This window comes from Cynoglossus semilaevis, chromosome 8 (genome assembly GCF_000523025.1).
Source record: "Cynoglossus semilaevis isolate Cse_v1.0 chromosome 8, Cse_v1.0, whole genome shotgun sequence".
NCBI lineage: Eukaryota > Metazoa > Chordata > Actinopteri > Pleuronectiformes > Cynoglossidae > Cynoglossus > Cynoglossus semilaevis.
The window spans coordinates 12,877,982-12,904,854 of record NC_024314.1 but is presented as its reverse complement, the minus strand read 5'-3'; the positions used below and the strand labels follow the sequence as shown (position 1 = coordinate 12,904,854).

The 26,873-nt window shown below is 41.6% G+C and overlaps 2 protein-coding genes across 7 annotated transcripts in view; one reads left to right on the top strand and one right to left on the bottom strand.

Moving 5' to 3' along the window:
• The window catches only part of LOC103382371 (alanyl-tRNA editing protein Aarsd1), a 6,193-nt gene extending 3,272 nt beyond the window's left edge, over positions 1-2,921 (top strand). For both annotated transcript variants that reach the window (XM_025057970.1, XM_008315141.3), the window contains 9 exons: positions 107-164; positions 245-401; positions 491-607; positions 884-1,014; positions 1,102-1,168; positions 1,273-1,364; positions 1,464-1,518; positions 1,899-1,993; positions 2,071-2,921. In XM_025057970.1, coding sequence (XP_024913738.1) covers positions 107-164; positions 245-401; positions 491-607; positions 884-1,014; positions 1,102-1,168; positions 1,273-1,364; positions 1,464-1,518; positions 1,899-1,993; positions 2,071-2,209 — 911 coding nt within the window. In that variant the 3' untranslated portion in view covers positions 2,210-2,921. The remainder of the gene's footprint in view (positions 1-106; positions 165-244; positions 402-490; positions 608-883; positions 1,015-1,101; positions 1,169-1,272; positions 1,365-1,463; positions 1,519-1,898; positions 1,994-2,070) is intronic.
• Positions 2,774-26,873, bottom strand: myof (myoferlin). Of its 5 annotated transcripts, XM_008315135.3 has the most exons (55): positions 26,738-26,873; positions 25,675-25,936; positions 24,755-24,810; positions 24,139-24,230; positions 20,319-20,427; positions 20,118-20,211; positions 19,871-20,037; positions 19,644-19,772; positions 19,488-19,550; positions 19,364-19,414; positions 19,251-19,281; positions 18,568-18,683; positions 18,337-18,463; positions 17,956-18,059; positions 17,804-17,872; positions 17,649-17,692; positions 16,645-16,727; positions 16,427-16,465; positions 15,957-16,081; positions 15,762-15,875; positions 15,393-15,570; positions 15,186-15,310; positions 14,897-15,006; positions 14,429-14,621; positions 14,072-14,227; positions 13,844-13,975; positions 13,578-13,741; positions 12,473-12,587; positions 12,193-12,295; positions 11,599-11,741; positions 11,330-11,500; positions 11,027-11,120; positions 10,449-10,526; positions 10,175-10,356; positions 9,838-9,996; positions 9,363-9,626; positions 9,115-9,280; positions 8,632-8,708; positions 8,419-8,478; positions 7,550-7,561; positions 7,359-7,457; positions 7,131-7,259; positions 6,843-6,998; positions 6,665-6,756; positions 6,233-6,403; positions 5,986-6,134; positions 5,238-5,377; positions 5,068-5,156; positions 4,766-4,861; positions 4,442-4,583; positions 4,191-4,290; positions 3,903-4,096; positions 3,635-3,744; positions 3,313-3,460; positions 2,774-3,234 (listed from the first exon to the last, which is right to left on the bottom strand). In XM_008315135.3, the coding sequence occupies exons 2-55, from the start codon at positions 25,760-25,762 to the stop codon at positions 3,196-3,198; spliced, it is 6,237 nt and encodes a 2,078-aa protein (XP_008313357.1). In that variant the 5' UTR covers positions 25,763-25,936; positions 26,738-26,873; the 3' UTR covers positions 2,774-3,195. The 5 variants fall into 5 exon arrangements, with proteins under 5 accessions (XP_008313357.1, XP_008313360.1, XP_008313359.1 ...); XM_008315138.3 differs by lacking the exon at positions 8,419-8,478; XM_008315137.3 differs by lacking the exon at positions 16,427-16,465.

Here is a 26,873-nt window from a genome sequence, read left to right as displayed (position 1 = left end):
GTCTGAAAGATGAAACATACATCTTATGGAACACACCATAAGAGCCAGGTAACACATGAGTCTGCAGTTGTTCATTTGAACATAGTGTTTTTTTTTCCTGACTTAGGACAACATCTGATCACAGCATTGGCAGAATCCATGTTTGGATACAAGACCACGTCATGGTACTGCACATTCACACTGGTGACTGCTCTTTGGACAGAATGAAAACTTGAGTATGAATTTCTGTGGGGTTTGTTTTCAGGGAGCTGGGGCGTCAGAGGAGTAACATCGAGCTGGACACTCCCTGTATGAAGCCAGCTGAGGTGCAGGCTCTGGAGGAAGCTGTGAACGACAAGATCAGAGCTCATGTTCCTGTTAATGTCCAACTTCTCAACGTGGAAGATCTTACTGTAGAAGAGGTGTGTGTGTGAGTGTGTGTGTGTGTCTAAAGGCGTGGGGTAAAAGTGTGTTTAACAACTTCTCATGGTCCTGTCTGTGTGTGATAAAGGTGAGGAGTCGGGGTTTACCAGGGGACCACGCAGGACCCATTCGGATCATCAACATCGAGGGCATCGACGTCAACACCTGCTGTGGGACTCATGTTTCTAACCTCAGTCATTTACAGGTAGGCCTTCACAGTTATCTCCTCACTTAGTTTTGGCAGAGATCGACTTCTCAGTCATTTATTTTAACATTTATTAAGTTGTTTATTTTGTAATTCTTTTGGAAATCATTTTCTTATTTAAGCTGCTTTGACCAACAGTTGAACTTAGATATGTTAATCCTTAGAGACTATATGTTAGGTTCAAAGATGTTAGATGGCATTAAGTCAGTTTTTTTCTTTTTTTCCCTTAACTTTCTTAACTTATCAAATAATTCCTCATGATAACTCTGATTCCAGGTAATAAAGTTTTTGGGAACTGAGAAAGGAAAGAAAAACAAAACCAACCTGATCTTCCTGACAGGGAACAGGGTTCTGAAGTACGCAGAGAAGAGCTTCACCACGGAGCGGTCACTGGTGTCTCTGCTGAAGTGAGGACAGATGTTTTGTTTGTTTTTTTTTTTACAATTTTTCCATATTTCACATTTTTAACTAAATGTCACTAAATGTTTGAACAGAACTGGACCTGATGAGCATGTGGAGGCCGTTGACAAGCTGCAGAAATCCGTGAAGCTGCTCCAGAAAGTCAGTCTCTCTTCATGATGTTCTTTTTCCTACTAGTCACCAGAAGATGGCGCCTGTGTGTAGTTGTAAATGGTTCTTAAACCTCTATCATTTTGTCCTGGCAGACTAACCTCACTCTGCTCAGGGACCTGGCGGTGCTCATCGCTCAGAACTTTAAAAATGACCCAGAGAGAGGAAACTTCTTCAGTTTCCACAAGTGAGAAAACTTCCACGTCACTCCTACAACTCCGACTGATCATCTGATCTGAAGCTGAACCAATAAGAACATGTGTTTTTGTTCTTCTTCCTCTTCTAGAAAAGAAGGTGATAACGAGTTCATGAACATCATCGCCAATGAACTGGCCACTGAGGTAAGACCAGACCCAGAACCAGAGACTGTAGAGAGGAAATGGACACATTTGTAAAAAAAAGTTCTTGAAAAACAATTTATGAAAATAAAAGCCTAAGATTGTAAACAGGATTTCAATTATATTTTTCCAAGCTTCTTATTTCAGTTTTCCTTGATTATTTTTTAAACATCATATAGTCAAAAGTATTTTTCTGATAAAATACTATTCTATTATTTTTATTTTAAGTTTTTTGCTGGATAGCCTGCCCTCTTGTGGCGATGTTCTGCTACTGCTGTAAAGGAGACATTTTTTTTCACTCATCTTTTGATGTACTATTGTAACCTTTGACCTCTGTCTTGTTTTATTAACTTTTTAGCGTGATTTTTTTTTTCTGCCTTCAGGAAACTCTGGTCTTCCTCACCGTGGGTGAAGATAAAGGACCAGGTCTGTTTTTATTGGCTGGACCTGTCGGACTGGTGCCTGAGATGGGCCCAAGGTAAAGAGCCCGGTGCTCCTCCCGGCACTCTCACCACCAGTATCAACATACAGTGATACATTCTCTGTGTTCTACAGGGTTCTGGAGATGCTCCAGGGAAAAGGAGCCGGAAAGAACGGACGTTTCCAGGGCAAAGTCAACAGTCTGGCTCGGAGACCAGAGGTGGAGACGTTTCTGCAGCAGCACTGCAAACATCACACATCTGAGGAGGAATAAAACCTGCAGCTCCACAAGCACACTGAAGTGAAGATAATCATGTGGGGAAGTTGGACTTTGGTAAAAATCTGTGCTGTAAATATTTAAATATTAAATGTCCATAAATCTTTTCTATGATCATGCACTACCAGTCTGTCTCATGGACAGTTAGAAAAATGACTAAAAATCACAGACATCGACATGTGTCACCTAAATTCATAGAATAAAATACTGCAGTTTTAAGGCCTGCTGTAAATTGACTTTTCAATATTGTGTAAAGTCTTCCTCGATAACCACGTCCACCGTTGTTCACTACATCATATTCACATTACCATACACACTGCATTAATCTCAGTCTAAAAGTTACCCAGAAAACATTGCGGTAACTGAAACAGCTAAAAAAAAGCTTAGCAAAAAAGAATAAGGAAATTATAAGGTAATCAAAGAGTCCATTAGAAAGTCAACCAAAACAGTTCAAAGAATCGCAAGGAGTTGAACCCCTGACCTATAGGTTAAAGGACGTCCCACTGCACTTAGTACCTAAACACAAGTGTATTTTTCCCCAATGAGGATAAGGATCCAACCCCTGGTAAACACATGGTTTAATTTGTTCTCTGACATAAAAAGACTCAGGTGTTGATCGAAGAGCTGGTTGAAAAACAGTGAAAAGTGTAAATACATCAGATTAAACAGTCCTATAATAAAGTGTCCGACACTTGCTTTGCATACATATGACAACAAAGAAAAAGGCATATTCTGGTGTTTTTTTCTTGTTTTTTTTAGTGATGTGCTGAGATTAAAGGTCGTTTAGGTGAAGATAAATGACGTCCAGTTTCAGACACGGTGATGAAAAGAGTCAAAGTTCAACTGTGCCCTCAGTGTGTTGGTGATTAGAATTAAGTCGTTACAGTGCAAATGTGCAAGAAGACCCCCGCCCCCCAGCCCTTGGCCCCCTTTAAAAAGACTAATAAAGGCTTTACAGATGTGTGTTCCAGTTGGTCCGGTGGTTACTGCAGAGGCCTCACAATCTTCATGGAGATGTAGTTCTGAGGAAGAAAGAAAAGAATAATTATGTTGAAGGAACTCTCCAGGTAAAACACAGCGTTACAGTTTCCTGTTCTTACCGGTAGAGAGTAGAGGAGGATAGCGAGGAAGAGAACCACGATGACGAGGAGGATGAGAGCGATGAAGATGCACCTGAACCTCCTCCACACTATGAACTTCATGGTCTTACATGGGTTGGTGAACCAGAAGAACGAAGTTTCTGGGCGACTGGTGGTGATGATGAAGGAATAAAAAAAACAACAAAAACAGGTGGGCCGTTATCTAACAGTTATAAACCAAGTCATAAACAGACTCAGACATTTGCAAAACAACACCATGTAATGTAAAAATAAAGACAAAAGAAAAGCCTTAAATTAGTTTAAAGGCTCAACATAGTCTTACTTTGGAGGATCTAGTTTTGGGTTCATGTTTGGTTCATCTCTGCCCTTTCCTGCAGGTCTTTCATCAACAACTGTTTCACTTACGATCTCCAGCGTCATCTCCACTTTACCCTGCAAAAAAAACCCAGACACACACACACACACACACACACACACACACACACACACACACACACACACACACACACAGGTGTGAAGAAGGCTGAAGAAGGCTCAGGGCAGCAGAAACAGCTGTCCACTGTCGACTGCCCCTCCCTTCATCTACTCACACCCAGGGCCCTCTGTCCGTCCTTTTCGATGGAGCAGGGCCACCAGCCTCTGACTGACTGCTGTGCGAACAGAGACTTGGCGCTCTTCAGCTTGCGTGAAACATTCAAATCCAAGATGTTCATCATTTCCAGAGAACACTTCTCTGGGGTTTTAGCAGGAGGAACCACGTCCCGGAGATCCAGTTCCAGAGTTCCTGAGATCACAGAGAGTCAGCTTTGAGTCTGGTTCCAGGTTCCAGGCCAAACAGTGTCACAGTTCATCAGTTCACCTCAGAGTTGGTGTCTTACCCAGGTAGTCATCCAAGGAAAATTTGTCGTTGTCCCATATTTGGACAATGAGCTTTGGTGGAATTCTGAACTCGGTCTTGTCAAGACTCCAGAAGTGTTCCTGTTGAAGGTAGAACATGTTTTCAATGAGTTCCAGACTAAATGTGTTTCAGTAATGTTTGTTTTCACCAGCCTACAGCTATTTCTGCTGATGAACATTCACTGTGTTGCTACATCCATAAACACAACACCCACTGGTCCACAGAGCTCACCTTACGGGACACCAGGCAGAGCTGCTCAGCAGGCAGAAAGTCAAAGTCAAAGACGAACCTCCAGTTGAAGTTACCGTCTCCGTCGAGGGACCTGTAGTGGACGTCGGTCTTCTGCTTGTCCTCCTCCATTCCTGGCATCCACCTGGAACATGGAGACAAATAAAAAAGATCACCTTTAAAACCAAATTTACATCAAATCATTATAAAGTTACATAGTATAAAGAAGCTGCTGGCAGCACTGATGGGCCGTCATCAACCAGTGGTGGTTTCAACATCAGGTCGGCGGCCCAGCTTGTGTCAGAGGTGTAAGACAATTAATCCTACCCTTTGACATAGATGTCGCTCATCTGTTCTCCTGTGATGCTGGTCTCGTCCAGTGTCACGTCAGTGGTGTTCCAGATGACCACTCTGAGGAAATACCTGTACGTTCAAACACACTGGGTGTTAGCACTGAGAAGCAGCTGAAGTGTTGAGATACTCCATCATCATCATCATCATCATCATCATCTTCAGGTCATTTCCACAGAGGATTAGCCTCCAGAACATTTTATTTTTTTGTTCATTAGCAGTTTCCTGAACCAAGTCCAGCTGCAACATCTGGCCTCCCGAGCCTGCACCGTACTCACTTCTTGGCCTTGCGTGGTGTGATGTCAAAGGGGGGACCGGGGAGACCCATGCTTTTGGGGAAAACATCCACCCACATTTGAAGTTTTCCCTGAAAACAGCAGAGAAACCCTTAGGTTAGTCAGTGTTGGTGGTGGAGTGGATGCAGACGATCGATGTTCTGGAACTGAACCTGGGAAAGATTTGGCTGGAAGCTGCTGTAAAGAGTTCTGGTCTCCACGTGTTCTGGTACCAGTCCCTGCTTCAGGAGCACGTGGAGACACAGTCGTTCTTTGGCCGGACCCAGGTGCTGGTGGACTTCCTTGTTGTTTTCTGGATGATGGTGACAAACAGGGCACAGAGATGAAGCATTGGCTTTTTGTTAAAGGAATTTCTTTCACATTTTTTCCATTCATCTGAGATCTGGAAAGTTTGAGGAATGAGAAACAAATAGAAGTGAATGTTCTGCTACATTTTGGATAAAAAAAACAAGCAATCAAAAAAATAACAGTCACACTGGCTAAAGGTTAGATATGAAGAAGAACTATCAGCTTCAAGATAAAAATCGAAAAGAATAAAAGACAAATGTTAACCTTATACAAAGACTACAGACACGGCTACAAATTAGCCATGCATTACCATCAAACATCTAACCAATCATTTAACTTATGAATTAGCTACAATTAATAACAAGGTCAGAACTAGATCATTATTTGCCAAGAGATATAAAAATGTAAAAAACGTAAAGTTTGCTAGAATATTGACTATATTATTTGATAAAAATGTTAAAACGTACGTCTACCAGAAAGGACACATCTCAAGCCACTCTGTAGGTGATTTAACAGTCAGGTCTAAACTGTTCTCTAATTTTTTTCACCTTAAACATTTTTCTAACGTGCTACCAAAGACGTCCAGAACCATCAAAGTCTCAGAGTCATTACCAAACTCAGCTAGGGTGTAGTCTCTGCCGTTGAAGGTGAGTGAGGTCCCATTGTCCTCAGTCCTGGGTTTGGACAGACCTTTGAGACGGGCCATGTTCTCCAGGATCTCCGACGGCTTCAGCTGGTCCCTCCACTGGTTGACACCAGAACTGAGAGAGAAAAAGAGAGAGAGAGAGAGAGAGAGAGAGAGAGGGTGAGGTTTCCCCAAAGCTTTCCCCAAAGATCCTGCTTCATTGACATTTCTTACATGCAGTAGGTTTGTGGCAGACCACAGTAGGAGTTATATCTGGACAGGAATCTGTTCTCCAGGTCGATCACTGTCTCGCCCACCTTCTCGTCACGGGTCAGGAGGTCGTAGTCATAGACTGAGATCTTCAGGTCTTTGTCCTGGGGCAGGAAACAGGTCATCTCAAACATCCTGGACAAACAGAGGAGAGAGACGGTCTGACTGTACATCAATGATATTATCACTGATACTAGACGTGTTAAGGTGCCTTCTGCATTTTACCTTATAGATGTAGGGTGTATAGAGTAGATGTAGGATGTACAGTATAGTGTAGATGTAGGATGTATAGAGTGGACGTAGGATGTATAGTGTAGATATAGGATGTATGGTGTAGATATAGGATGTATGGTGTAGATATAGGATGTATGGAGCAGCCCATTGGGTCACAGGTACCTTCCAAAGACGGGGCAGATGGTGTTTGGTAGGTAATGGTCTCGGTCGTCAACGGTGTTCCGTCCCAGTGAAATCTTAATGTATGGATCACACTGGAGAAAAGAAAACCAGACTAGTTTTACATACAGTTGTTGTTCAACGTGATATTTCTCTACTGTCGTCACAGATTTGTCCTCACTCTGCCGTTGTTATCTTTGGGTTGCAGATCTATGCCCCGGACCACATAGAGCCTGACCAGACACTCCTGTGGACCACTGTCCGGCAGCTCCCTGAACTGTCTGGGGGGGGCAATTACACCGGGGTCGTCAGACAGAGGGTACACCTTAAATGAGCCCTGTGGGTGGCGGTAGAGAGCAGGAGTGTCAGGCAGTTAGCAAACAAAAAAAAGCTAACTTGTAATAGCTAAATGTAAAGTCAAAGGCAGCAGAAAAACACAAGTGTCATGTAACAACTCCAAGAACGATACCTTAAACTCTCCAACAACTGTGGGGTCGTCTTCATTGTTTTCATTCTTCCCTCTCTCCAGTTTGAATGTGTTGCAGAAATCCGTCAGTCCTTTATATTCTGGGACGCTCTCCAGTTCACAGTCGTACACCTGAACACACACAACTTCTCAGAGAAGCAGCAGGAAATACAGCGCCATCTACGACATGCAGCTTATACATGGGACCAGGCCTATGACAGAGCCACCCACTTTGAGGGTGTCGTATCCTTTCTTTATGTATGGACCACATTTCTCCTTTTCGCCGATCGAAGCGTAGAACTTGCTCCACCAGTCCACCGTCTCCTTCTCCTGGAGGTGAAAAACATTTTCTTTAATGGTGTCTTATTCGTTTGATGAGCTTGAAGGAATGTAGTCACATTTCTAGTGGTTTATTTTCTCACCTTTTCTGCAATCTGTAGAAAAGACACAGAAACAGAACAGTCATGTTGGATAAACAGAAACAGTTACTACAGATACTACAACAGTCCAAATACTGTATTATATAAAAGGAGAAAAAGTGAATCATGGTGGAGTGAGAGAAGAGATGGTGAAGAGATTTCCGTGGATATTTAGGTGACATCAGTAAGGAGCATAACATTGGGAAGTCCTTAGCAACTTTAGCTGTCTGGTCTTGTACTGCGTCTGAGTTACATCGGCAGTCACTTTATTTCCTATTTTCCAATGTTTTCACAGTAGTCTTGAATTGTAAGGGTAAGACAAACGTCGTCAAAACATAAATTAAAATGTCACTGAGGTTTGTTTTCTTTTAAAGATTTCACTTAAAAAATGATTTAAGATTTCTTCTTAAATCATTTTTTGTAGTTTAGTCGAGGGAAATCTCTTAGGTATACTTGATGGTATACTCAAAGTTTGAAATCTTTTTGGACAAAATTGTATTCATTTTAGCTAGTTTAACAGCCTTTAGCCAGTTCTTGGAGTGTTGTTGTTGACACAGTTACCCACACATAATCTTTGGCATCATCTAAATGACAATTACCTTCTATTCTATGTAATGTTTAAGCTCATTTTAATCTATTTTCTAGCATCTGTCATTTTCTATGTTACTGTGGCCTGGAGCTTTATTTTTAACCATTCCAATGTCATGCTCCTATCAGGAAAAGGAAATTTGTGACATTATTTCTGTCATTTTAATGAGATAACTGCAGAGCCTGACGCAGCGCTGATCATTACAGTGATCTCAGCCATTCAGTGTCATTGGTGCCCAGCTGTGTGAGGGTCAAAGCTTATTGAAATACGTCGTCATACATACAAAGTGGGACAAGGTGGGAGAAGCCATTTTGTTGACAGCAGCTGACATGCTGTACATGAACTGTAGGCCAGAGTAATACAATTTGACTGAGGCGTTAAAACTCTGCATCTTCTGAACAGATGCAGAACTCAGACATGACAGAGAGACCAATGGACAAACAACTGACAATGTTAAAACAAACAAACAAACAAACAGAATCAGTGACATCATTACCTCAGCTTCCAGCAGTGGTCTGCACTCCTCCATGTTGATAGAGATGTAATTCTTTGGGGATGACATCATCAGGGCCACTGTCAGGGATGAGACCAGGTCAGAATAAAGAAATAAAGATGTGCTTCACACCTACAGTTGACACAGTGTCAGGAACCTGCTGTTACTGCGTCTCATGTCTCCATACAGGCAAAATCTTTAGTAATATTCAGGTATTATTGTTCACTTTATTCATTCATTTCAAGTAGTATTTTTTACGTGCTCAGAAAATATAAAAGCTACATGGCCGGCCCCCATTTAGGTTCCATAGTGTTGCAGTTATCGCACCTGTTCACACATTGTACAAGGACCTCGGTTTGAGCCCCAGACGAACCACATACTTGGCGCCTCCTGTTGGGCAGTCTGTTGCAGCAGATCTGCTGCTAACACAACAATTGTCCCAGTGTCGAATCAATAAAGTTGATAAAATTACAAAAAAGTAAATACTTTTAGAAGCCATGGCGCCGTCTGCAGTGATGATGTTTGGGTCACATCTGAACTCCTCCAAGGAAGAGATGGTGCACTGGCCGACTACAGGCTTCCGACCAAAGGGACGATGATCGATGATCTTCAGGACGATGGGGGGTGTGTACATCTCATCTTTGGGCAGGAGCTGGACAAAGAATTATAAACCAAATTCTTTTTGCTTCATTCCTACTCATATGGAGACTGTGCTTGTTTCTCCTTGACGTTACCACTTTGATGAAGAGAACAGAGCTGGGGAAGTTAGGGCTCTTCTTCATGTTCTTGATGACGGCGGACTCCACCCGCTGACCTCCACACTCCACCACCAGGCTGGGAGAATTCACTGAGGCTAACTGGTAAGGCTTCATGTTCCTCAGACCCCAGGCCAGAATCTCCACAGCTGTGAGCTGCACCACGGGCCGGATTCCCTGTGGAACCATGTAGAGGTTTTCCGCTCTCTTTGGAGGAACCAAGGGAAGGTCGGTCTCACCAGACTAGAGGAACAAGAACAGACCAGTTATTAGTCTTTTATGACAAGTCACAGTATTAGCTTATATATACACAACTTAGCGGACCAAAGAAACTGAGGTAAATACACGTTAAATAACATATTCTGAGTCATTAAATATTATTATATTATAAACGTTAAACATTATCCTCCCAAACATAGACAGCCATAAGTTTCAGTGTCTCCCCCTGACAGACCTTGTCCTTAAGGATGAGCTCAGCAGCCAGCAGAGCCTCTCCTGCCTTCTGACCCCTCTGGATGATGGAATGCCACAGCAGCTTCGGCGTCTGGTCCATGCTGCTACTCAGCTTCACCATTGGGACACAGATGGTGCGTCCTAGCATCTCATCCTTCCCCTGAAAGGAGGAAAATATGACACGATCATTTAAAGTCTGAAGACTGTCCAGTGATGTACAGCAGTCTCAAAACTAAACTAAAATAGCAAATTACAAAGGTTTCTAACCTGTGATCTTCCTGTTAAAAGGCCGATCTGCCCCCATTTAGAGAAAATAACGGTATATGATCTGGACTCACCACTTGGTCATGGTCATAGAATTCCACCACGACATCAGGAGGATGCTGAGCGATGTGCTGAGGGTCTCCGTGAATCTCCACGTCGTTGAAGATCAGGGTCTGGTCCCAGGTCGGGTTCAGTGTCGCCTGCAGCTTCTCTGTTGTCTTACTGACGTGGAGGAAGGAGATGTGTGCATACGGGTCTGTGACACAGGTTGGAATAAATGTGGAGGATTAACAATAAAAAAAGATTCAATTATCATTTGACATTTAACTGTTGACAACAAAGTCTCACCTGAAAAACTGTCCTTGTCCATAGACATCAGGTTCCTCGCCTGGTAGATGTAGACACGGAGGTGGTAGATGTACGACTCTGGAACAAGAAGGAAAACATTAGTCCAAAAAAAACTGTGGTGCCAATAGGTTCATTTTTTGAAACTTCAACCAACATTTATCAGACAAAAGTAACAGTGATTGAATGTTCATAAAAATATAAAGACAATTAATTAATTAATTAATTAATTGAACGGTTTAAATGATTCTTTAGCCATGTTTTAGCAGCTTCCTGGAACTTGCTTTCATTTGCTGTAACATATAGTTATCATGTGTGTAATTTTAGCTTAGCTTTTGACTAAAACACTACCTCTTCTGTAATCTATTGTAGCTTTTGATTACCTTATTTGGCTAATTATTTACTTTAATTTTTTTTTCTTCTCTTTCCTCATGCTACGCTAATCTTTAGCCACTCCTGGGTCCTGGAAGTTAGGCACCAATTGTCTTTTGAACTTATCTGTTATATTTTATATATGTTACTATTTTATATGATTATGTTAAATGGTTGTTTGTCAGACTATGATGTTTTGCATCACTCACTGTCAAAGGTACAGGATACAGTGGGTGTGTTGGCACCAAACAGCTTGGAGGCATCCGTCTTAGAGTCTTTCTCCTTTTCCTCAGTATCGACTCCCTGCAGCAAAAACCAAACACACACTCCTTACTTCCTCACCATGATTCACACAGAACCACACCACTGTGGATGTGTTTATTACGTGAGTCAATATTTGTCTTGTTCACTGATGGATGATGTGCTTCTCTTGCATGACAGCTTATTTGTCAAAGGACGGACAACTATGGGAAACCAGACCTCATCTTTTTTATCATTGTATTTTTACTCACTAGTGCCCCCTCCAGTTTGAAGATGGCAGACGCTCCGAGTCGGTCCTCGGGTCCCATCTTTCTCCTCCAGCGCCTGCGCCTAAACGTATCAGATGAGCGCTCTTTCCTGTGGAACTTCCAGCCAATCAGAGAGGAGAACTCCCATCCTTCAGGATCTCCCTGATCCTGTCTCTGTGTTAGAAAGAAAAACACGCAGAAACAACTGTTTTGGATCATGTTCCTTGAAAAATAAAATCCTCCATGATGCTACAGCCTTATCACCCGCTGACCTCCTTAGGTGTTCCTGCAGGAGGCGCTGCTCTCCTGCGGGGCCTGACCAGTCTTCTCCTGCGGTGGACGTGGTAGACCTTCTCTGTGGGAACCCAGGAGCGAGGCTTGTCATCTGGGGGGATGGTCACTCCGTACTCCCAACCTGGAGGCACAAACATGATCACTTTTTTTTCCTTTCATTTTTTTTAAAGAAAAATATGAATTTCAATTTTTAGTGTCTCTAAAATCAAATTATTTTTTGTTCAATTTAATTTCATTTAGTTAATGAATATAATCTTCACTCCATATAGTACCATGTAAAACATTACAATCTTTTTGTTCAATTTAATTTAGTTAATGAATATAATCTTCACTTCATATAGTACCATGTAAAACATTACAATACATAAAAAGGAAACAACATTTTCATCAGCGAGCTGACATGTTTTGGGGTGTAGCCTCCATTATGACATATTCTGCATCAAAGCTGGTCCTGAAAGGTTTCAACATAAGGTTCACGACCCATAGAGGGTGCTCTGAGATCATTTTAGGTTGATCAGACATTACAGACATTATTAGACATAAACAAACTAAAGACGCAGATCTTCCTGGACCTTGATCATCCACTGCTCTGTTGTCGTCTACGGTCCACTCGTCCTCCCAGGTCCAACCTGGTGGACAGTCAAACTCCCCTGGGTTACGGCTCTTTTCTCCATTCTGTAACAGAAACAAAAATCTAACTTTACAATGGTGTTTTTTTACATTATTACTGAGTATAATAGCTAATGAGCTAATCTCTTAACTGACCAATAAGAACAAGTACACATTGTGTGTGTGTCGCACTTATGAGTGTGTGATATTTAAAGCCTTCATTTGAACAGGTCTTGTTCTCACCACGTCAGTGAAAGGCTCGGAGGCCGACTTCCACTCTCCCCCGGGGAAACGAGTCTCATTTTGGAAAACCTCATCCATGAACTCCGTGTGTCCTGCGTCTGCCTCAGTCAGCAGACTGAAACACAGGGTCAGACATGTTGTATGAAATGTGAGGTAAACAGTAAAACGTGAAAGAAACATTGTTTTCATCAGCTCCATTTATGAAATCAACACCTGGGTTTAATCATTTTAGGTCACAAGAGTTTGTTGAAGCTGCTTTGGAATTAGAACATGTGTGTATATAACACACACTTTTTACACATTTTACAAAGGTATTAAAACTCAAGTCTAAATCGTGAAAAAAACTTTAAATGTTCAGTTAAAACTCAGTCACTGAAAAAACATTTTGAGTCAAGTCTGAAATGTGTCTGAATAGTTTTGAAACCAAGTGGATTCCACTGAATTTTCTTCTGTTAGTCAGACTTTATTAGTACCATTCCAAGTCCAATTCACTGAAGGAACATTTTAAGGTCAAATCTAAACCAAGTCTCCAGACTTCTGAGTCCAGGTCCAGGTCCAGTCAGATCTTTGACTCAAGTTGTTCAAGTTGAGTCAAAGTTGAGTCAAAACTCTGGGACTTGGGAATAAGAATAACACTTGTTAAAAATAATAATAATAATAAGATCCAAAGACTAAAGACTTTCATTTGATTTTTCGTTCTCTTGACACATTCACATCTTTTATGGTTCCACGGCCTGTAAAAATCTGATGTCCGTGTAGAAAACGGAACAGATTTTCAGGATAAAACTAACCCAGTTTTAGAACAGCGTCTGTTCTAAAACTAAGGCAGATTAGGAAGGTCAGAGGAAACCACTTCCAGCTCACTGGCTCAGTTCATGTCATGAAAATCATCTCACATGGCATGAGAGGAATGTAAACAGCACAGAGCTCTTGACTGAGGCCAACACTGGAAGCACACATCCAAACATGGTAACCAGAAGTGGAGTTTATGTTTAGACTAATGAAACTCTGTCCAGCAGTGTCATTGTGTGTACATGTGTATGTGTGTGTTTGCCAAAATTTAAATAGCTGAAAAAGCTTTGGTTGGTTTAGAGAAAAGACTCACGCCTTCTCTGGGTCGATGAACCACTGCTCTTCCCACGCCCATCCTCTGGGGGGCATAAAGTACTCCTGTTTGAGCTTCAGTTTGCCCGTGACGTCTGAATATTTGTGGCGTCCCACCAGTCCTGTGGTCCCCCACTTCCCAAACACTCTGGCCTGGTTCTCATACTGTGATGCCAAGTAGATCATGCAGATTTTTGTCCGTTACAAAACACAGACAGGATCAAATCATTAAACACAGGATTTTTAGTTTTGTTCTACAGGTCATACCAGCTCTGCGAACACACTGAAGGTTCCCTCAGAGAAGGAGTTGTACTTCTTTTCATGGGCAGACAGACCCAGCCACATGTTGACTCTGGTCTGCACCGGAACCTTCTGTCCTTTCTCCTTGTCCATCGGATACTGAGTAAAAAAAAAAGAGATTAAGAAAATGAGTTCATGAAGAGTTCAGGTTAAATAAACATGAGATTCTGTGTTTTTTTGGTAATACTTCTGTACCTTTAAGAAGATGGTCTGAGTTTTACCACAGTGTTGTCCACAGGCCTGTTCGCTGTAGGTTGAAAACAGGATTTGATGAGCTGGGATCCGACTGTACGCCACTCTCTTCTCACCTCGGAGCATCCAGATTATCACGTCAGGCAAACTGTTCTGGGGCTGGACATAAACGTGATATGAGTACACCGGCTGGTACTACCAGGTAAAACCATTTAAGAAGTACACACACCATGGAGACTTCTCAATGGTTTAAAAGTAAACAAATTTACACACTGATATAAAGTCTATGTTTATAAAACCTTGGTCCGTTATTTAAAAGCTCTTAATTTTTTAACCTTGTAAAAGCACCAGTGTTTGTACCTCCTCAGCCAACAGTCTCAGTTTCTCTGCCCAGGCCTCGATGTCAGGGAGGGTGTCTCTGATCTCCATGGCCTCCTCTCTCATGTTCCTGGCTCCCTGTCTGATGGAGGCTAAAGTGCTGTCTCGTAGCTTCTTAATCTGGATGTCCAGAGAGGTCAGGTTGGAGCGACCCTCCAGCTCTGGCATTGGTAAACTGGAGAAGAGACAAGCTGTAGTTTAGGTCTGTTGCAATCATCCGAGAATGTTTTTAAAAATATACCAGGGTCAGAAATTAGCCGAATGTGCAGGAAATGTCATTATTATATTAGTGAACATGACATAACTGAGTAATTTTATGTCATTATTCTACGTCAAAGTCCTTTTCACGCTGACAACCTTAACATAGAAATTAAATACTATTTAGTGAAATATCCCTGTATTCCTGCGGAGTGGGCTGGAGGGTGGGGGGGGTAGAGGTTCTCTCTTCACCTCTCCAGATCCTCTATCAGCTGGTTGAGTAACTTCAGCCACACCTCGACCAGTTGGTTGTCTGTGACTTTGGCAGAGATGGCGGTTTTAAAGGCCTCCAGGTTGGATTGCTGTAACAACAGAAGAATGTGGATGAGGCTTTCACCCATCTTCACGATCAGACTCGTGCTGTAACATGAACTTGCATGCTTTAAAACTTTAATAGACTGTAATTTCAGACCCTGAAAGGCTAGGGACATCAATCAAAACTTCAATGTTGGGATTAAAGCAGAAAATCCTGTTGATTTACCAGATTGTTTAAAATGTAGAGGATGATGTTGACAGAGTCCAGACGGTGGCTGATGTCCTCCCAGAATGAGGTAACCACCACCACAGGCTTAGTGTTGGCCCAGGGCAGGTAATAATAGTGGTTACCTGAAGTAGACGAACGACACCGGTTAAATCACCGCCCTGATATTTATGGAGGATTACCGTGTGTTACTGCTCTGACACTCACCATCAAATACAGCGCAGCTGTACTGAGTGGTGGACGACAGCGGTTTGCACGTGGTGTCCAGTTTGTTGCCGTAGTTGCCGATGCTGACCTCAAACTGGATCGGTTCTCCAGGTTCCTGGATCATGGTGGCGCTGTGGAAGACGGCACACAGGCAGAACTTTCTCCTCCGCTGGTACTTCTGAAAACATGAAAAGTAAAAACACATTAGCTACAATAGTAGCAGTACAGTATATTCTCAACAGTGTACACCGGGTTTGTACACGCAAGAATATCCTGCTGATTTTGAGGAGCGGTCTTAAACAGAAATGACCCAGAGACTAGTGATTAAATTCTTGTTCTTGTTTTAACAAACTTGTGTGTTTATTGCACCTGTGCTACCAGGACGTCATCACTGTGGATGCTGTCCACAGTTTTGTCCACCTTTCCTTCCAACTTGGTGCTGAGCTCCACCAGGATGCGGCCTCTGTAGGCCACGCCTTCTCCCTGTGAATGCGAAGCCACACCCGTTAGAATAAGGCACATGTTGTTCTTGAAAAATAAAAAGACGACATCAGACGTCAGTACCTTGCCCAGGTTGAGATCTTCGTAGGGGTCCGGCAGTCCAGTAAACTCTCTGGGGCTGCCGTACAGATTCACAAAGCAAGGTCCAAAGACGGGCAGGAAACCCACCTCAGCCTGACCCGTCTTGGCTGCACGTAGAAGAAAAGGATTGCTTGAGAAATAGTTTTTACTAATGACTTGTGCTAATCAGAGGCAAGCTGAGAAGTTAGTTTGCTGGTGATGCTTTATTTCAAGCAGCGGTGGATTCAGTAAAAAGCGTTTGACAGACACTCATTTATCACAACAACAAAACAGTTAAAGTCTAAACCTACTGATGTGAAAACACAGCACAGAGCAGGTGTGTTTGTAACACACACAGATTAAGTCTGCAGCAAGAAATGCGGCGTGCACCATCGGATTTAGACATGGACTCATGCAACAGAAAGTAAAAAAAAAAAAGAATTCATTAATTAAAAAAAAGATCATGGATGAACCTTCAAACGATGGCATTTCATGACTTCCTGCATGTTCCTCTGAGGCAGGAGAAAAAAGACAACGCAAGGAACCGTTTAACAGTTTAGCAAAGGCAACAAACCTTACTGCAGGTTTCATTTTTACAGTAAAACCACAAATATATGAGGTGAAATTCATCATTAATATGTCCAAAAATAATAAAGCTGAAATATTAATGTTATTTTTACTAAATAAACACCTTCTATCTCTCCACCAGAGGAGGCAATCTTGGAGAGGTTCAGGTATGTGGTACCAATAGCATCATTTCCTGTCAGACGATCCCTGAAAAAAACAAAAAAACACACAGTCATTTTACACTGTGTACACACACACAGTACAACTGTACAGTACAGACAACAACCACAGCTACAACAGTTGAAAACAGACAAAAAATAATTTATTAAATGGCTTTTCTAAAATAACGTCAGGATTCTGAATAAAGAAAAATTGTGAAATGAGCTTTTTTTTGTATGAACTTATTTAGTAATATTTTTCATGGCATTATAATAAAATAAGAGTTCAAATGTTTCCGTTTGTAAAAAGTACGAAAAACTCCAGCCCAGTATCAGGAGTGTGACTTTAACACTGTTTCCTTTTTCTCTCCTCTTGTTTCCCTTCAGTTTTCCTGCAGCAGAGTTTTTTCTTTTTTTTTATCAGATCGTTGAGGCTCACAGAAACACAGGGATGAAAATAACTGCTGCTGCTGCTGCTGCCAACAGGATCTGAGGGTATTTCACTGGGAGGAGAGGAGGAAGGGAGGAGTCTGTGCAGACTGAGTCACAGGCTGCTACATTATTCTCTCCCTCTCTCTCTCACACTCTCCTCCTAAAATTTGACAATGCAAAACAAGGACAGGCGTGTTCCAGAATACTCTGCAGAATTACCTCTACACCTGTATACTCCAAAGGTATTGGAGCAGGATGGGGTACATGGAGAGTAACTCCCACAGTTCTTTGCAGTTTGTTGGCAGTCTTGCACCATTGTTGCCAAAATCAGTAAAGGAAAATAAAATAAAACAAAATAAAATACATAAATAAAATAAAAAATTCACACGTCTTGTGACCTCTCCCTGGCTGAGGCAGAATAAAGGTTTTGGGGTTGTTTTTGCTCATAGACACTGGTGGAATCAAACTCCTAATCATCTGAATAAAACAGGCTGTAAAGTTCAGTTCCCCTGAATTTCTACTTGAACATTGAACTCACCAGTCAAAGACGGTCAGTTTGACAGACTCACACATGGAGGGAAACTACAAGAAGAAGAAGAAGAAGAAGAAGAAGAACTTTGAGAAAAGCATTTAATGAACATTTAAACAGTCCTTAACTGTTCATCATTTAAATGTGTTTGTCCGTGTTGTCACCTTGACTTGCAGGTGCAGTATTTGATTCCACTCTGGGTTTGCGTTCTTCTCAATTATCTGAGTACACAGCTGCAGAGTAAAGTACACACACAGGTGATTCACTCTCCCTTCACTACACACAAAAAAGACAGGTACAAATGAGGAGAACGAACCTTTTTCCCTGCGAAGCGAGCCTCCAGGAAAGGATCCACCAGGTTCTTCTTGTTTTGATCTCCTCCGAAAATTCCCTTCAGTGTTTGAACAAAAGCATCATCCACTGGAAGAAGGAGACACAAAAATAAAGTGACAGATATGACAGCTTATGAGATTTTTTATTTTTATTATTTTTGATAGAGAGAAAGTGATGCTGACGACGTTCAAGAAATACAACATTAAAATATGTTCCACTTAAATTAAACTTAACCCCAGAGTAAGACACAGTTATGGTGGTCCACATTAAAGAGCCATAAAACTAAAGGAAGAAGTTTCCGCTCATTTGCAGCAGAACGAACGACACTTCACAGAAATTAAGACGTCTTTGTGCTTGTTCTTACTCTGAGGAACGTCTTCAGCTCTGAAGACCTTCAGCGACAGTGTGGCCCATCTCAGAGAGACTCCGGCCGGCAGCAGCAAGTTACTCTCGATGTCGTCCAGGTCGTCGTTGGCCTCCCGCTTCTCCACCTTCAGCGTGGAAGTTTGATAAAAGGGGGTAGAATAATCCATGAGAAGGAAACGTCAGGATGTGATTGGAGAAAAAGAAAACATCCAGGGAGTGTCTGCCTCACCGGCAGCTCGTCTCCTGTCCCCAACACGAACAGGCTGACTTTGAGGTAACCTTTGGCCCCAGAGGTGGAGTCGTCTGGGTCGTTGAGCAGCACCCACTTCCTCAGAATGGAGTGAGCTGAGAGAGCAGTAAACATGGCTTAACATACGTCAACTAATCACAAGTATTACTGTGCCCGGAAATTGATGTAACAGAAGCAGCATTGTGACTGGAAGTATCCAGTTTTACTTTAATTAGAGGCGGTTGTCCATGTACAAAACATGTAAGAATGTGTCTATGAAGAGGTCACGGTCAGGGTTAAAGAGTTCTCTTGGATGAGAGGCAAAACATCTTCTTTGAGAAAATGTCATGTCCAGTTCTCTAACAGAACTCTTCAACCATGTAAGAATGTAGCTAAAACTTATTGCAGAACACATTTGGTTAAAAATAAAACCAAAAAAGAAGAAAGTTACCCAAAAGAATTGCCTTTTTTTTTTTGCTCAAAAGTAAATAGTTCTTACAAAATAATCAAAATAAAATGAGCATAATGAAACCCATATATCCATAGGAATGTGGAAGTTAAGAGAGTTGCTAAGAGGCTGGAGAATTGTTCGTGAAGAATGCATTTGTAAAATTCAAGCGTGTCGATCTCAGGTTTACTTTAATACAATTCCACATAATGATTTGTAATTATTTGTAACTCACCTGGTTCATCATAAACATATCCAACATCCAGCTAAAAGAGAACAAACAGTAACAGATCAAAGCCCACAGAACCACAGCAGACATTTTACAAATTCAAAATGTAACCGTCTGACCTTGAACTCTCCCATCAGGCTGTCTGCTCTCAGAGAGTAGGAGTCGTACACCTGCAGACAGGAAACAGCGTCAACATTCACCCTCACAGCAGAGGAGACCAGAAATGACCTGAGTGACTCTCACCCTGAAACTGATTTGTTGGTCAAACAGATCTAATGGAAGCATGTGGACATTGTAGAACAGCATCTGTCAATGACAAAAGAACCAAGTAAGATGAAAAAAGGTAAGAAAGCCTGAGCCAGAGCCAGTAAGGATGTGTGTTATCGGAGGTGACGTTACCTCGTCAAAGTAAGGATTGTTCCCCCGTTTGATCCTGGTCCTGTGGGTCTGTCCACACACACTGATTTTCACCACAGGTCTGATGTTATTTCCAGGCAGCTGACGGGCCTGGATGATCCGCACACGGATCTGACAGAAGAAGAAGAGAAGCAGATCCATCAGAGGTTACAAAAACTCAGGTTCAATGGTATAAAAAACACGTCAAAATATCATCCTGTTCCACTGACCTGGAAGTCCTGAGGTTTGTTGACCAGTCGATGTCGTTTCTGCGACCTGGCCAGTCTCTGACGGAGGTTAACGGTCCCACCAGAGGGTGATGTTCCACCAGAGGGCGCTGCCGGGCTGCCGTCAGACTGAGTCTCACCTCCTTCTTCTTCACCTCCTCCTCCTCCATCTGAACGTCACAGACACAAAATAATCCAATAACCAATTTATCAACATTTAGCAGCAACCACATCACTAGTAGCTACGCACCAGTGTCCGTGAAGGCATCTCCACTGTGGGGGTCACCAGGGTTTGGAGCAGCGTTGGGTGGAGGATCGTAGCCGACAACCAGGTCAATGGTGGCCTTAGAAGAAAACAACTGTCGTCAACTATCGGTTCATTGATTTAATGGATATATATATATATATTTTTTTTTTTTTTTTTTTTTTTTTTTTTTTTTTGGGAACTTAGTCCAACGTTCTGTCCATTTTCATTGACCAGAGGAATGTTTTTCGATGGCAGGGATCGGGCCTGACCTGAGGCTAGGTCTCTCAGTGAGATCTTAGTGGATCCAAGGAATCTGTAGCACAAACACACAGCAGTGAAAACTTTAAATAGCCCGATTGCTAACATTTGGCTATTTATAGGCAAATATTGAGTGATCTTTAATATTTTTTTTAGAGAAATGTTTAAAATTAGGTGACTAAAATCAAATGTTAAATTAATTAATTCACTCGTTCAGCCAAGGTTCAAACTGAATGGGTGGGTGACAATAAAGTCGGTCCCATCGGTCACCACCCAGAGCCAACAGACCTACCTGTTCAGACAAACACAGTCACTGCTGCACAGAAACCAGCCTACAGCCTGACACACTGCGCGTGTGTGTGTGGATCATCTCACCACACACACCGTCAATGTCTGACAGTAAACCATAGATGCAGACTATTAAATGTAATAACTGTAGGGTTTTTCATCTTGTTTCTTAGAGTAATGACAATGCATAAAAACATGACGATGAGGTCACTTTCTTCCCAACAAAGCCTTAAATGTAGAATTATTTTTTATCAGGTTGCAGATTTTGTAAAAAAAAAAAAAAAAAAGCCATTAGATGCAATATAGAAAAAGAGTAGAGAAACATAATCACATGGACTTTGTTAAAGCAATAAAAAAGACTAATTATGTGAATTCCATTGGAAAAACTATAATGGACAAGGTTGTTGTTGTCGTCTGTGTTGGGTGACCTGTTGTTCAATTACACAGTTTAATGTAATAGATGTTCACACTCAGATACTGAAAACAAGTTTTCTGTTCACCATAAAAGGCCTGGATGACTGAAAACAATAACAAAAACAAATTCAGTTTTTTAACTTCTTGCCACCTTCTACGATTTTTATCAATTAAATCAATGTAAATCAATACGGCTTTAACACATCGTCTGACAAAATGTCAGTACTTCATACAAAGACACTTGATGCCCATTTCTACTCCTACTAATAATTCTCCTCCAATGACTTCCTAAACAGCTGCGACCACGGTCTGAGGTGACTCCACTGCACTGAGCAGAGAGGATGTCAACAGAAACCTGAGCAGCCTGGAGTCTAAGTTCCTGTCATGGACAATGTCAAGGTGCTGCCCCACAACTGTGGACATTTTTGGTATGTGTTTTTAAAATAAAATGCTCTCAAATGACCTCAAACATTTCACTGGGTCTAAAAAGACCCAGTGCTACAAGTTGATTTCCTCCACTGCTGCTGTGTCACTCCTGGTCCTGAGGCAGAGTGAGGGGATAAAGTTGCACAAAAAGCTGAAAAGCTACAAATTTTCCAGCTGTCATGGAACACAGCAACGCTGCTCCTCATCACATTCAGTCACACTGACTCACACAGTATTTAACTCTTTATTGCCCTGAGTTTAACAAAACACCAGATTGGGTCCAGAGATGATATTCACTGATTTGTGAGTATGACAGGGTGACCATGAATACAGGCAACGCCCAAAACTCCTCAGCTGCGTTTCAGTCCATTAAATAAACAACTTCTCACCATCACATTTTATTTCCTCCCACAGATGTGCAAGGACGGAGCAGTGTGATGATGTCACATCTGTGAATGTGGTGCGACAATCAATCGTTCCCTTGTGAGTTTTCAATAATTGCTGCTGAGCTTGTGTTCAACAACAGTTGCCGGCGCTGCAGACAAAGGTCGTAGAGGTTTAACACTTGCACACTGCACAGGCGGCTGTGGACTTTATTATACAGGAAATTAAACAATGCTTTAGGAAAGTTGGAGCTCCTCAGTCTGAGGATCTGTGTAGCAAATAGAGACTAGAGGCACAAGAAGTTTAGCTTAGGTCAGACAGCTAAAAGTTAGCCAAGAAATGGTTCAAATTAGGTCCGAGATGGTAAAGCAAAGGCCACTGAAAGTTTCTGAAATATGTTTCAAAGTATGCTGGGGTCAAAGCCCCGGTGCAGAATTAGATAAAAAGCTGAGAGGCTGATTATTTTAGGAATACAAAAAAGTTAAACATTATCTGGAGCCAGAAACATTCAGCTACAAGACGGATGAAAAGTACTGAGCTAAATGCTGACACAGGACTACTATTAGGTAGAACTAAAGATACGTTTTAACTACCAAACATTGATAAAAGACACATTGCTAAATGTTAGCTTAACACAAGCACACAATATGGTTACAACTTGTACCAAAAAGTAGCAAAAAGGCTAGGTTAGCCAAACATGACCCATGAAGCGATGGCCCAGAAATAGCTAAATGTTAGATGCCACCGATGGCCCAGAAATAGCTAAATGTTAGCCAAAATGATTGACTGTAGTTTGAGTTCAATCAGTGGATTTTAAAGCCTCCCCTCTCCCCCCGCCCCCCACCTCCCCAAAGCCAGATGTTAGGAAACCATGAGTGATCAATGAGGAGGAGAACCCGACTCTGGTCCCTGTGGTGAAGCTGTAACTTCAGGGATTGAGTGTGTGTGTGTGTGTGTGTGTGTGTGTGTGTGACGAGGCCGACCCAGTGGAAAAGTTTACTCAGGACTCACACAGGATTCCAGAGCTGGAACTGAAGCTCCTCCTCCTCTTTTGTGACTGACTATCAGACAGTGGAGGAAACGTTTACTCTGTGTGAAGCAGCTGAGCAGAAATCCTTCAGTATCTGAAGTCTGACATGTTAGAATGTCAAACAGCAACAGCCTTGTTTTCTTCTGTTTCTACAGATGCAGACTTTGATCTGACTAATTAGAGATGCTGAGGGGAAAAGGCCGTTCTTTATGAACAGGGTAGTTGTTTCCAGATGTCATCTGAGCTGCTTTAGAGAGATGGAAACTGGATTTGCATAGCAGCACCTCCTCTAACACAGGAACAACGTGTCAGAGAGTCAGGGCTCAGTAATTGTCCTTTAAATAGTCACACGACTGCTAAGTAACATCGAGCAAACAAACAAACAAACAAACAAACAAACAAACAAACCGAGTTGCCGAATTTCAGTGAAATCTCTCTACTAAGGCTTCCCACAATTATTCCAAATAACAATTTAGATTCAAAACCATTTGGTCTGTCACATGTCAGATACAACAGGTAAATGATAAATGTTGGCTCAATTAGCCACAGCTAACTAAAAAGTGAGCCCTGAAATTCAGAAAAATAAAGAATTGGTTAGTCCTGAAGTAGCTTAGCCAAAAAGGATAAGTACATTTTACATTAGTGCCCTCAAAATTGTCTTTAATGACCGACCCACCACTTCTTTACACAGGCATTAATGTGGTCAGTTGATTCCTCTGCCCCGACACCCACTGCACCTCCGTGATTAGTCAGAGTCTGGTGTCACACTGTTCCCTCTCACTGTTGCTACACACACACACACACACACACACTTCTCAGGCCGTGTGAAGACAAACAGCAATTCTTCCTCAACTTGCCCAATCAGGATCAGACATCCCACACATTGCAACAAGCCTCAGCATGGCAAACAGGGTGTGAGGGGGTAGAAACACGAGTAGAAACGGCAGAAGACGAACAGTGGCTGCATAAGAACATACCTCCATAAAACAACAATGATCCTGATCCTGACTAATGGGGCTGCTACAGCTCAGTCATGTGAAAAGTGTTATTCACCACTCACAGGTTTTCCAGGACCAGCACTTATGTTAAAACTGAGTTATTTATAAAGTACATTTGATGGGGCGACAGATCAACATGTACACACTGGAGATGTTGCCGTCACACGTGACTGAACTTCTCTGTGGAGGCACAAAAGCCCAGAAGACTCCCGGCAGCATCACTTACTTGTCTCTCCCAATGGTTTCATAGTCTTTCACAACCACGTCGATGAAGGAGCCGGAGTCCAGAGGAGTTCCCTTCAAGTCAAACTCAAGCACCTGGAGATAAAAAATGTGAGACATCAGCTGAAGTCCAGAAGACAGAGGTCAATCATCACACTGTTCAAATCTGACGACTCAGGTCACAACATGTCAGAGAGCAGACAGTGGCTGACCTGATGTTGGCTACAATCTACTGAGAGTGCAGATAAGATGTTCTACAGATGATTCTGATCAATCACAAAAAAATATTTTTAGAGAACTGGACTTAAGCATGAGATCGTAAAGAAACGAGTTGGTTATCGTCACTTGTTCCTTTAGTTGGGGAACCTGTAGAACTTTAGAAGCTCTGGAGAACTGAACATTTTGAGAACCCCTTAGGGGTTCTGAAGTAACCAATAAGATTGCACGTTTCTTTTGAGCTCTCAGAAGAAATATCTTAAACAAGAGGCTCTCCAGCCTTTGGAACCAACACAATAAAATGATCTTCTTAGATAAAAAGTTCCACCACTTAACAGAACCAAAGAACTTAAAGAAACTTCTCATACAAGTTCTAGGAACCAACCAACATGAAGAAGATTTACCTCATTCCAGACAGGATTGACCTCGCTGTCAATAGATTTAGTTTTCTTCTTCTCCTCTGAAACAATTCAGATATGAACATTATCTGACATTAACAAAAAGATACAGTCAAGTAGAAAACCATTTTAAACACAACAGTGTCTGAAAATGAACACAAAGACAGTGGTATAGCTGTAGCAGCTTTGTTAAATGTTGACCAATTTGACTAAAACATAACCAGAGCTACGACTAAAGAATTTACCTGACATTTCACTTTTCTACTGCTGTCAAAATTGAATTCAATCACTCATCAGTTCATATTTACTTTAGGTTTTTGTTTTGTTTGGGTTTTTTTAAACAGCAGTGATGTTTTCCTTCGTGTGAGGACAAAATGCCACACCTGAAGACGATGATGATGATAACGATGAAGACAATAGATCAGCTGAGATCAACAACAGCTGATCGCCAGGCTCATAAAAATCTAGAACTGTTTTGGAGGAAATGACTGACCACCCTGCCCATTTTATACTTAGAGGCTTGGTCAGTTTGTACCAGAGGCATTTTATCATGTTTTCCTTTTATTAAAATCTAATTTCCTCTTCCTCTTAACATACAGATCCAACAAAGAGTTCCATGGACCATTAAATACTTCAAATGGACGATCTTTATGTATAAAATCTAACTTGTTTATAATAAAGCTTGACTTTATTTATTCATATATTCATATATGATTGTAAAATATGTATTTGTAGACCTTGTACATAGAGTATAGCTGAAATTAAAACAAAAAAAACAACAATCAACCCTTAAAAATCACAGTATAACTACTAGACTCTACACAGTGACGTCACATTTTTTGAGAAATCATCATAAGAATGTAAGAGTTCTAATTTTTCTACGGCTCCAAATAAAGTTCCACAAGTGGAAATTTGTCGGCACTCACCTTTAAAGATCACAGACGTGATTGGATCCGGACTGCCAACCTTCTTCTTGGGCAGGTTTTTGGCCGATTCTACCACAACCCGCAACATGGCAGCAAATTATCCAAAAGAAAAAGGAGAGAAAAAGTTGAAAAGTGTGTGTGCAGCCTTACTGCCCCATCACTGAGGCAGACTCAGGAAGTCCCTCAGCGGAGGGTGAAGAGAGATGAGGGCGGATCACGGGGGTGTAATTACTGCGGCTACCATCCTGCCATTCAGAGAAGGCTGCACCAAAAGAAAACACATTACAACAAAATACAAGTGTCTAAGTCTTTGAATGTCAGTAAAAACGTTGGGGGAAAACCTTTGACATCGAAAACCGACATCAATTTGACGGAAACATAAAAGATTCTAAGATTTGAAAAAACACTGGGATAACTCCGTTTGGTTTTGGCTCCACTTAGTGGCAATAAAAGGAAGTACAACACGTACTAAAAATACAGTACATCAAGATGCTAGCTTCAATTTTGACTGTCGTTATTTGTAAACAAATCTAAACAATAAATAACTTAATTTAAAAAAAATCTAAATATATATATATATTATCTTTCTATACAGGCAAGACTTACAATAATAATCTTCAGTCACCTACAATAAGAAAATGTTAGCTATTGAAATTGTATTAGTAATTGTATTTATAATAACATTTTCATCTTAGTTCTGGTTGATGTGTCAGCCTGTTACATAACTGTCATGTGTATTGTTTTATAATAAATGTAGGTAATAACATTTCCCAGCATGCCTCCCTCCCTCCCCTGTCTCTCTAAGTTTGTGAGGTTGCTCTGTTGGCTCAGACTCACTGATGTGGAAAACTAATGTAAGTCATCTGGTAATAATTAAACTGCTTTAGTTAAAGCTGTCTATAAGGATACAATCATACAAAGTGTTAAGGACTCTTCAAATCATTTGAATTAAATGATGTCCTCACTGAACCAACCAATCACCCTCTGTGTAGAGCTCTCTGTGTGACCTGTTGGTGCAGAAGGCCACAGTCTTACTGTCCATCTGCCTGGGTCTCTGACTCACCTGCCTTCTCTCAATGATTAACCCACCAAGGAGAACCGGTCTGTATTCTTGTTCGAACCTGCCAGCTCCGTATCCACTGACGTGTTGACACTCTGTGGTCAAACATTGGTGATGGACGTCTCATTGAAGACATTCC

Excerpts from the sequence above, each read along its gene's own strand:
- myof (XM_008315135.3), bottom strand. The coding sequence starts at position 25,762 with ATGTTGCGGGTTGTGGTAGAATCGGCCAAAAACCTGCCCAAGAAGAAG. Across the intron at positions 19,773-19,870 it reads ACAAACCTCAGGACTTCCAG|ATCCGTGTGCGGATCATCCA; the intron begins GTCAGTGGAACA and ends TTCTTCTGTCAG. Across the intron at positions 8,709-9,114 it reads CGGCGCCATGGCTTCTAAAA|TGGCCCTGATGATGTCATCC; the intron begins GTATTTACTTTT and ends CATCCCTGACAG.